The sequence below is a fragment of the Malaya genurostris genome, chromosome 1 (genome assembly GCF_030247185.1).
Source record: "Malaya genurostris strain Urasoe2022 chromosome 1, Malgen_1.1, whole genome shotgun sequence".
In the NCBI taxonomy this organism is placed as follows: Eukaryota; Metazoa; Arthropoda; class Insecta; order Diptera; family Culicidae; genus Malaya; species Malaya genurostris.
The window spans coordinates 2,683,121-2,694,084 of record NC_080570.1 but is presented as its reverse complement, the minus strand read 5'-3'; the positions used below and the strand labels follow the sequence as shown (position 1 = coordinate 2,694,084).

The 10,964-nt window shown below is 41.8% G+C and overlaps 2 protein-coding genes across 2 annotated transcripts; one reads left to right on the top strand and one right to left on the bottom strand.

Annotated features, from left to right (window-relative positions):
* The first annotated feature begins 554 nt into the window (after positions 1 to 554).
* On the top strand, positions 555 to 5,027 carry LOC131429769 (eukaryotic translation initiation factor 3 subunit A). The gene is made up of 5 exons (XM_058594109.1): positions 555 to 759; positions 1,042 to 3,140; positions 3,201 to 4,081; positions 4,153 to 4,436; positions 4,503 to 5,027. The coding sequence occupies exons 1-5, from the start codon at positions 711 to 713 to the stop codon at positions 4,553 to 4,555; spliced, it is 3,366 nt and encodes a 1,121-aa protein (XP_058450092.1). The 5' UTR covers positions 555 to 710; the 3' UTR covers positions 4,556 to 5,027.
* A 3,974-nt stretch (positions 5,028 to 9,001) lies between these two features.
* LOC131429763 (uncharacterized) lies at positions 9,002 to 10,944 on the bottom strand. Its single transcript, XM_058594097.1, has 4 exons — positions 10,755 to 10,944; positions 10,309 to 10,695; positions 9,580 to 10,247; positions 9,002 to 9,503 (listed from the first exon to the last, which is right to left on the bottom strand). Exons 1-4 carry the CDS (start codon positions 10,834 to 10,836, stop codon positions 9,279 to 9,281), a joined length of 1,362 nt encoding a protein of 453 aa, XP_058450080.1. The 5' UTR covers positions 10,837 to 10,944; the 3' UTR covers positions 9,002 to 9,278.
* Positions 10,945 to 10,964: the final 20 nt, after the last annotated feature.

Below are 10,964 nucleotides of genomic sequence, written 5' to 3'. Positions count from 1 at the left end.
GTGAAATTTGTAGACCCGCATAAGTCCGATCATCGGTCCGATTATCGGACCGATTGAGCACGATATAGGGCCGATCATAGCGCTTCGATCGGCCCGTCATCGGACAATTCTGCACCATTTGCATCAACCGCGCTGACCTAAAAAAGCTTTATGTTTACATTATGTATCGCTATAGGAACAGAGCGAAGGAACATCAAACAAGGCATTTTCGAGCCGACGTCTCTCCAATAGGGTGTGAAATACAATATTTTGTTTTGATCATAGAGGCTTTAACCTTTAGGTCATTCGCCTCTTAGGGCCAGAAAAACTCTGGCCCTATGTTCGGAGTTGGAAATCCAACCCCGACATATCCCATCCCCTGAGTATCAGACATCCGCTCTCTGTTTTGGTATTTCTTCACTCTTTTGTTCTACCGATACACTATGTAAGCTCGAAACGCAATCAAAAGCTTTCTTGCACGATTCGTCCGATGTTCGGATTTACTGGGTATGATCGTTTTACTGTCAAGCTACCGGCTTTTCACCATCTTGTCCAAACGTCAGCGATCCCAATCGTGCTCGGGTTCTTTCAAGACTTGTCAAAAAACGCAAAGTGCTGCGTGGTGAAAGTTTTTCTAACGAAAAATTACTGAATTCGCCAGAAACAGGAGTACATTAGTGCAAAATCGAATCAAAAGTAACTGAGAAGCTACCGACGCATCGAATGCCAACATGTCCCGATACATGCAGCGACCGGAAAACGCCCTGAAGCGCGCGAATGGTAAGTGCATTCGGCAGCATCCCAAAATCTTCCGTTTTCCAATATGGTGGCTTTCATCGTAGTTGGGTTTTACACGTTGCAAATTTGTGTTATGTTTGTTCTAGTTCTTGTACAATTTTCTTGATAGTGTTGAAGTCTACGTAATACATGAATTTGAAGACGGATATTTTGAGCCATTTTAGTTGTACTTATTTATCTCATTAGCAGTATTTCCGATTATAACCTGAACGATTGTTTATGACATCACCTTATTGTTGCTATTGTTGTTGTTACTTGTTCCAGAATTCATCGAGGTGGGTAAACCCGCTCGGGCTTTGGATACCCTGCAGGAAGTATTCCGTATTAAAAAATGGACTTATACATGGTCGGAATCGGTTATCGAACCAATCATGTTCAAGTATCTGGACCTTTGTGTGGAATTAAAGAAGTCGCACATTGCCAAGGAAGGTCTCTTCCAGTACCGCAACATGTTCCAACTTGTGAATGTCGGATCACTGGAGAATGTAATCCGTGGTTATCTGAAGATGGCAGAAGAGCGCACGGAAGCCGCTCAGCAGCAGTCATCGCAGGCAATTCTGGAGATCGATGACGATTTGGACAACTTGGCCACGCCGGAGTCGATTTTGATGAGTGCCGTGTGTGGTGAAGATGCCCAGGATCGCTCGGATAGAACGATTCTATTGCCATGGGTAAAATTTCTCTGGGAAAGTTATTGCCAGTGTTTGGAGTTGTTGAAGGTCAATTCCCATTGTGAGAATTTGTACCACGACATTGCAAAAATGGCATTCCAGTTTTGCTTGAAGTATAATCGTAAGATGGAATTTCGAAAATTGTGCGAGAAACTAAGAAAGCACTTGGAGGACATCAGCAAGGTTAGTTCGCAGACGGCAAATGTCAGTATTTCGAAACCTGAGACGCAGCAGTTGAATCTGGATACTCGTCTCCATCAGCTGGACTGTGCCATCCAGATGGAACTGTGGCTTGAAGCTTATAAGGCAATCGAGGATATACACGGGCTGATGTCTCTCTCGAAGAAAACTCCGATGCCGAAAACAATGGCGCTGTACTATCAGAAATTGGCTATGGTTTTCTGGAAGGCTGGAAACCAATTATTCCATGCTGCGGCTTTGCTTAAATTGTTTCAACTTTCTCGCGATATGAAAAAGAATGTCACCCAGGAAGAAATACAACGAATGACGTCACATGTGTTGATTGCGACGCTGGCCATTCCGCTTCCGTCGGCTCATCCGGAGTTTGATCGCTTTATTGAAACGGACAAAAGTCCACTGGAGAAAGCTCAGAAGTTGGCTGTTTTGTTGGGTTTACAGCAGCCACCATCGCGTGCTTCTCTGCTGAAGGAACTTTTGCGTTTGAACGTTCTACAACTAGCCGCTCCGCAATTCCAGAATTTGCATCGTTGGCTAGAGATTGAATTCGATCCACTGAATCTGTGCACTCATGTTCAGGGTGTTATCGAAGAAATTACGGCCGACGAGAACAGTCCATATACGCAATATTCTCAAGCTCTCCAGGACGTTACTCTGGTACGACTGGTTCGTCAAGTGTCTCAGGTTTATCAATCCATTGAATTTTCACGTTTCCTGGCGTTGGCCAAATTTGCCAATAGTTTTTACTTGGAACGCATTTTGGTCGATTGCGTCCGTCATAATGATATGCAAATCACGATTGACCATCGCAACCATAGCGTCCATTTCGGGACGGATTTGAGCGAGAGTCAACGGGAAGATCATCCGGATGGACCGACACTCCAGTCGATGCCCTCGGAGCAGGTTCGTTCGCAACTGGTCAACATGTCGGTAGTTTTGCACCGAGCGATTGCTGCTATAAATCCCAACCGAAAGAAGGGTGACCGGGAAAGGTTGCGGACGCAGATGGTGAAACACTACGAAGAAAACATGGTCAAAGAGCATCAACGCATTCTGCAGCGACAGAAGAAGATTGAAGATCGCAAGGAATACATCGAGCGAGTCAATTTGAAGCGAGAAGAGGAAGAGCTCAGACAGCAGGAGGAAGCCGCTCGACAGCAGAAACTTGCCGAAATGAAACGACTGGAGATAGAAAACGAGGAACGCGAGAGAAAGCGACACGAGAATGAAATTCAGATGATAAAAGAGCGTAACATGAAGGACAAGATCGATCAGATTAAGCAGACCGCCAGCGGTCAGAAGATGTTGAAGAAATACGACGAAGAAGATATTAAAAAAATGAACGCCGAAGAAATTGCCGCACGGGAGGCAGAGGAACGGGTGAAGGAACGCAAGGCACATGATAATAACTTGAAATCGCAGGAAAAGAAGATCGACTACTTTGAACGGGCAAAACGACTGGAAGAAATTCCGCTCATCGAGAAATACTTGGAGGTAGATTTTGACGTTGAATCGCGCAGTTCTCTCGGTTACTAATTGTTTTTTATTCCACAGAACAAATTGGTCCAGGATAAAGAGTTTTGGGAAAAGCAGGAAGCAACGCGCATAGAAGCGGCCATCGCCGAGCGAAAGAATGCGGAAGCAGTTCAGGAACGTTTGCGCCGCATGTTGCCTGACAGGGAGATATTCTGGCAGAAACTGAAGGGCGAACGAAGTAATCAATTTGCCGAAAAGTTGAAGGCTTTCAACGTCGAGTTGGAAGAAGAGCGAAGACGTCGTCTGCAAGAGCGGGTTATACAACGACGCGAAGAGCGCCGTCAGCGATGGATTAGGGAGAAAGAGGAGGAGCGTCGTCGAGTCGAGGAAGAGCTTCGCAAGCAGAAGGAAGAGGAGGAACGCATCGAACGCGAACGACGAGCCGAAGAGCGAAGGATAGAAGCGGAGAAAAATAAAGCGGCGTTGGAAAAACAACGCGCCAAAGAAGAGGAAGTTGATAGAAAGTTGGAGGAAGAAAAGGAACGGCTCAGGGATTCCTGGAGAGATAAAAGAAATGAAGTTTCATCGTCAGCGGCAGGCTCGGCAGCAACGGCTGCAGCTGGCACAGCGGCATCTGCTGAGTCTGGACATCAAGAACCTCCTAAAAAGGAAGGCATCTATCAACCTCGCTTCCGGGAAGGTCGCGGTGCTGCTGCTGCTGCTTCAGGAGCTGGTTCTGATAGGAGACCTGCAGGTGATGATGCATATAAATGGCGACGTAGGGGCCCTGACGATGACGCTAGAGAAGATCGTGATGGCCCTCGTCGTGGCGGAGACGACCGTGGTCCTATTCGTCGTGGAGGAGACGATCGCGATGATCGTGGACCGATGCGACGTGGTGATCGTGACGAGCGAGATGATCGTGGTCCAATGAGACGAATGGATCGTCCACCGATGCGGTAGGTTCTTTTTTTCTTTCTATTTCTTAGGCACACAATATCCTCCATTATTCTATCTTACTATTTGACAGCGATGGAGACCGCACCGGTGGTGGAGGACTGCGACGCGATGGTGATCGTGACCGAGGTGATCGACGGGACTTTGGCGGCGGCCGTGATAGACGCGATGATCGTGGAGGTCCACGTCGCGACGGGGATCGAGACAACATGTGGCGTACGGGACAGGATGAACGGCGTGTTGGTGGACGTGGAGACGACTCGGGTGGCAGCTGGAGAGCTCGACAGGAACCGGCTCCCAAACCGAAAGATGATCGCCGTGATGAACGCCGTGGCACCGAGGAGCGACCGAAAGAAGGTAAGTTCCATTTTGACCTGTGGCGCAGTTCCGATATCTAACCGATGTTGATTCATTCATTTGCAGCTCGTAACACTGGTCCTGACGCTGACGGTTGGCAGGACGTCAAACATCGTTAAATTGCTGACAGACCATGTTGTCTTTTAATAAATACGCAGGTCACTTCAAATATTCTAACAAATTTACAGAAACTTAGTTCATAGCACGGAATACTTTTTTTATATTCAGTTATTTTTTGTTTGTTTTTGAGCTAGCTTTGTTAAGCCTTTGATTTTTAGTTGGGTAGTTTCGAATAACACAAACAATAAACTCAAAATATTTTACGCCGATATTCATAGCATCAAGGCAAATGGTAAACGAATAAATGGTAACTGGAGGAATGTTTAGTTTTTGTTGCATGTGAATTGAAAAAAAAAACAACTACAAACTTTAATACACACAAACTTGATTAGATGAAACATCGTTATCTAGCTACTGGAAGATACTGTTTGAAGATTTGAAAGTATACCCCTTTATAACTTGCGGAAATATTCAAGCTCCAAGTATATTATTCTAACAAATCATTCAATAAAGGAATAAATAGCATATGAATCAGTTAGTCCATCGTGATTTACATCCGAAACGGGAACCAAAGTAAATAGTTTGTGTTTTCTTTCTCTAACTCGGAACATTCACCGGCCATGAGCAGATATAAGAAAACCCTTCTTAATCCACCTAGTGGTGTGATAATGCCTTTCTCTTCTTTCATAACAGTCTCATGAAAATATGTTTCATACTTTTATTAAATAATTTTGACACCAGTATTCGAGTAGTTCACAAAAGCATGCTTCAGTGTTTATGTCACACAGTCAGCATCATTTTCCCAAACTAGTGCTTGACATTTGCGTTGCCTATTTGTATGAGAACAGTGATGCTAATCTAAATAAAAAAAGCCTTCTTAGTCCACTCAGTGGAATTTTCATATATCTTGAAAAATCACCATAGGGGGGAGTACATGAAATTTTCGAAATCGAAAAAAAAATTTGATGTCAAAAGGCTCAGAATTGCATGAAACGTCGAGATTTAGTGTCATCTCGAAAAAAATTTTTTATCAAAAAGTCGACTTTTTGGGACTTAGAAAAAATATGAAAATTTTTCTAAGTCCCAGAAAGTTGATTTTTTCAAAAAAATTTTTTTTTAAGATGACACTAAATTTCGATGTTTCATGCAGTTTTAAGAGTTTCGGCATCAAAAAAATTTTTCGATTTTGGAAATTTCATGTACTCCCCCCTATGGTACTTTTTCAAGATCGAACCTTTTTTTTCGAGGTGCTTAAACTTTTGAGCACTAGAGTTTAACGAAAATAGAGGTGATCCCAAAATTTTGGCTCCCTTATATATATATAAGAGCGGTAAAAATCAATGTGTTTTGTCGGTTACATCACTTATACCATCATATATCTGGAACCAAAAGTCACAACCATTTGATCTTCGAACTTGATCAATGGCCCGACAGTAGCTTTCAAACGAGCCCAAGTTTGTTAAAATCGGTTCAGCCAACTCTGAGAAAATTGAGCGCGTTCAAATATCTTCGAAAAGTGCACACACACACATACACACAGACATTTTCCGATCTCGTCGAACTGAGTCGAATGGTATATAACACTATGGGTCTCCGAGGCTCCGTTCGAAAGTCGGTTTTTCCAGCAATTCTAATACCTTTCTATAGAGAAAGGCAAAACCCTTCTTAGTCCACTTAGTGGAATTTTCATATATCTTTAAAAATCACCATAGGGGGGAGTACATGAAATTTTCGAAATCGAAAAAAAAATTTTGATGCCAAAAGGCTTAGAATTGCATGAAACGTCGAGATTTAGTGTCATCTGGAAAAAAATTTTTTTTGAAAAAGTCGACTTTTTGGGACTTAGAAAAAATATGAAAATTTTTCTAAGTCCCAGAAAGTTGATTTTTTCAAAAAAAAATTTTTATGAGATGACACTAAATTTCGATATTTCATGCAGTTTTAAGAGTTTCGGCATCAAAAAAAATTTCGATTTTGGAAATTTCATGTACTCTCCCCTATGGTGCTTCTTCAAGATCGAAAATTGTCAAACCTTTACCTCCGGGCAGCACCCCTTAAGCATGTCCAATTTAGGTCAAATTTTGCATGAAGGCTTTTTTCGAGGTGCTTAAACTTTTGAGCACTAGAACTTTACGAAAATAGAGGTGATCCCAAAATTTTGGCTCCCTTATATATATATATAAGAGCGGTAAAAATCAACGTGTTTTGTCGGTTACGTCACTTATACCATCATATATCTGGAACCAAAAGTCACAACCATTTGATCTTCGAACTTGATCAACGGCCCGACAGTAGCTTTCAAACGAGCCCAAGTTTGTTAAAATCGGATCAGCCATCTCTGAGAAAATTGAGCGCGTTCAAATACAACGCTTTTTGTCGGTTACGTCACTTATACGATCATATCTCCGGAACCAAAACTCACAACCATTTGATCTTCGAACTTGATCAATAGCCCGACAGTAGCTTTCAAACAAGCCCAAGTTTGTTAAAATCGGTTCAGCCATCTCTGAGAAAATTGAGCGCGTTCAAATAGCACGATTTTTGTCGGTTACGTCACTTATACAATCATATCTCCGGAACCAAAAGTCACAGCCATTTGATCTTCGAACTTGATCAATGGCCCGACAGTAGCTTTCAAACGAGCCCAAGTTTGTTCAAATCGGTTCAGCCATCTCTGAGAAAATTGAGCGCGTTCAATATCTTCGAAAAGTGCACACACATACACACACACACATACACACACACAGACATTTTCCGATCTCGACGAACTGAGTCGAATGGTATATAACACTATGGGTCTCCGAGGCTCCGTTCAAAAGTCGGTTTTTCCAGCAATTCTAATACCTTTCTATAGAGAAAGGCAAAAAACAATTTGCTGCTGAAAGCCGAAAATTTTTATTCTAAACCAACAAGTAATGGCTTAGTAAATTGTTTCGTTATCACTTTGAATTTTACACTGCTTAGCGGTCTCAAATCATTAACTCTGGTGAAATTCAAATTCAAGTCGATCAAAGGTTATTGTCGAAAACGTAATTTTTTTCTTCAAATGTAAAATAATTTTGAAAATGAAAACATCCAAAAAGGCATTTTTGCCACCATGATTATTTAGTTCCTAATACTGCTACTGCATTTAAAATATATTTAATGTGCGAACTTTTTCCTTAAATATCATCGAGGAGATTGTACGCAAGTGAACTTTTCACAACGGATTTTTGGCGCAGTGAAATCAGTTTTAGTGAGAATCGCGTTTGCGTCGCGTCAGTAATGAATTTTTTTTCAGTGAGTTTTCTGATCGGTGATAGTTTTTGCCTGAAAATCACTTGCGAAATTTGGATATTTTCCCAACACTGATTTCAACGCATATAGTTTCTACTTGTCAAATGTCAAAAAATTACAGCTTCAAAAGAATAATTTGCTGAAATTACGGGTTATTCAAAATTACACCTCTTGTTGGACAACCTTGGAGTACTCACATGGGCTGAATAGTCCCGGTCATAACACATAGATGGCACTAGTTTTATTGCAGCCACCTTTTTTCAGTTAATACTAACCTTTAAAAGACAGCTGTTGAAATTTCATGATAATCTATTCATTAGTTTGTGAGTTATTGTGCTAAAAGTGACGCAACTTTTGTTTTTTTCAGAACAATGGAGCAAAAAACAATTTCGTGTTTTAATTTCACACGCATGGGACGTCCAAATGAGACGGTAACACCAGAAAGCATTAAAAAATCCACAAAATCGTTTTGAATAATCAAAAAGTGAAGTGGCGTGAGTTAGCTGACATCGTAAAGATATCAAATGAACGTGTTAGATTTATATTGCATGAGCATTTGAATTTGAGAAAGCTCTGTTCAAAGTGGGTGCCGCGTTTGCTCACTATTGACAAAAAACGAGAACGTGTTGATGATTCTGAGTCGTGTTTAGCCATGTTTAAACATAACAAACCAGAATTTTTGCGTCGATATGTGACAATGGATGAAACATGGATTCATCACTTCACTCCGTAATTAAAATCTCGTCCAAAGCGCGAGCACACAGCGTTACTGGAGCATTTGAAGGCTAAAATTGCAAAGAAACGACCGCATATGGCAAAGAAAAAAATTTTTGTATCATCAAGACAACGCATCGTGTCACAAGTCAACCAAAACAATGGCAAAACTACCTAAATTGAACTTCGAAGTGCTCCCACATCCACCGTATTCGTCAGATTTTGCTCCCAACGACTACTGGCTGTTCGCAGACCTGAAAAATGCTCGTCGGTGAGAAATTTCGCACGAATGCAGAGGTTATCGCTGAAACTGATGCCTATTTTGAGGTAAAAGATAAACCGTTATACAAAAGTGGTACTGAAATGTTATAGCAGCTCTGAAATGATTGTGTTTCTCTTGATGGAGATAATTTAATTTGAATTTGAAGTTAATTTTGAATCAAAAAAATCAACTTTTTCAGGGGGCCATTTTTTCATTGTTTACAATAAAACAAAAAAATTGAAACAAATTTGGCTTGCAAATCATTTTGTTAAAATAATGTATTTGAAAATCTCTTGATTCGGTGATATTCCAATGCTCACAATGTTTTGTAATTCTCATGTTCAGGGGCCCGTAATATTGCAGCCACTCCGGGTCCGAATTTTCTCTCAGCGGCCCTGCTGCGGATAGAAATCATATGTTTTTCGCTACAACCAAATTTAAGTTCAATAATTTTTTATTTATTTCATTTTAATCATTATTCGAAAAAAAGTGATTGACTTCCCTAAAACAAATTTTACAAATTTCCTCCGCTAACAAATTTTAAAATCGATTTCCATGTCAAATCCACGCTTCTCATATTCAACCACGTGTTTTTTTACCATTTGTTCTACGTTTATGCAGTCCAGCTTTTCTTGGACACGAGTTTTGAGTGGATTTTCGATTGCATCCATAATCTGGTACCGTAGGAGATTGGGCAGAATATTCACTACCGCTTCTACCACGTAATCCAAAGTACCCGCACCATCGCAACGTACCTATTGGTAGAAGAAAAAGGAGCTCCGTTATTTCAACGCTACATCAAAGTCCATCAGTTCTGGCTAGTATACGCACCTGTATGTTACCCAGTTCCAGCTGAATGTCGTTCAGTTTCGGTTTCTTCCGTAGATCCAAAGGCTGCTGAACTTCGAATGCTACCTTGATGTGCTCAACAGTAAACTGGGCCTGTCCCGCACGGGTGACCATTCCGCGACCCACCGATACCTCCCATTGGGTCGAACCCATAATCTTCTGCGTACCGATTTGCATCGTCAGTGCCACCGTATTGTTCTGCATTATGATTCCAATGTCTCCGTACCGGTAGAAGCTAGAAATGCCTCTAATCCATGTATGTGCGGTATGCATTTCGAATATTCCTGCCGTCGTATTGTAGTCTGGGATTAAGTACGGATCTAGCTTTTTACTACGCACTAGCGTTCGGGCTTCTCCGATAGCCATATCCAGTGGAGAAATAGAATTCGGAAACAGTATATTGTTATCGGTAGTGACGTTCTCCACTCGCGTGTCGATCTCCGCTCGAATCTTGGAGTACGCCTCGCTTAACATAAATGGTTTGATAGTATCGAACACCAAATTAGACGCCGAGTTGACCACACTCTGAAAAATACTTCCCATGAAACCAAGATTCTGAAAGTCCATCGACATATCATCGAATGCAATATCCAAGCTGATATCCTGCGTTCGAACTTTACCGTCCCGATCAACACCGAGTGAAACGTTACCTAAAGAAATAAAGGTCTTGTCAATAATATTGGCTTCATAAACCTTTCCTTGTGAACGTACCCTTAGTTAGCACATTCTTCAGCACTACTGTGAACGGACCCTCCGCTCGATTAAAGAATGTACTCATGGTGTAGTTTCCCTTTACCAACATCTCGTCAATCTGAACACCGGTTTGAACTTTCATCGTGTGCAACTCCGTCTTCAGCAGTTTGATGCGAAACTTGGATAACCCGTATGCTAGTACATTCTTCATATGCATTTTGGCAATTGAAAACGACTGTTTGATTTCCGGGATGGGCATCGGATCGGGAACGGTTGCCCCGGGTAAGCCCACGGGGTCTTCCTGCTTGTACAGATCGATTATGGCGAACAGTTGTCCCGAAATCAAGCTCTCGCCAACATGTTTGTTATGTTCGTCCACATTTTCCGATGAGGTATACGATGTATCTACAAAACAGCAAAATTGTGAATGATTCAATAAGATGTCCATGTCTGAACGTAAATACCGTCGTCACATCGGACCGTACTGATAAGAGAACAATTGATCAACAATAAGGCGATTAGTAACTTTAAGCGTGACTTGATCATCGTGCGTGCGTCGATCACTGCTGCTGTGTACGGATTCGGATGCTGCTTCCTCGGGACGATTACTGATACTGACGGGTAGGAATTGGAAATTCTACTATCAATCGTTTTTCTATGCTCCTCGCACGTTC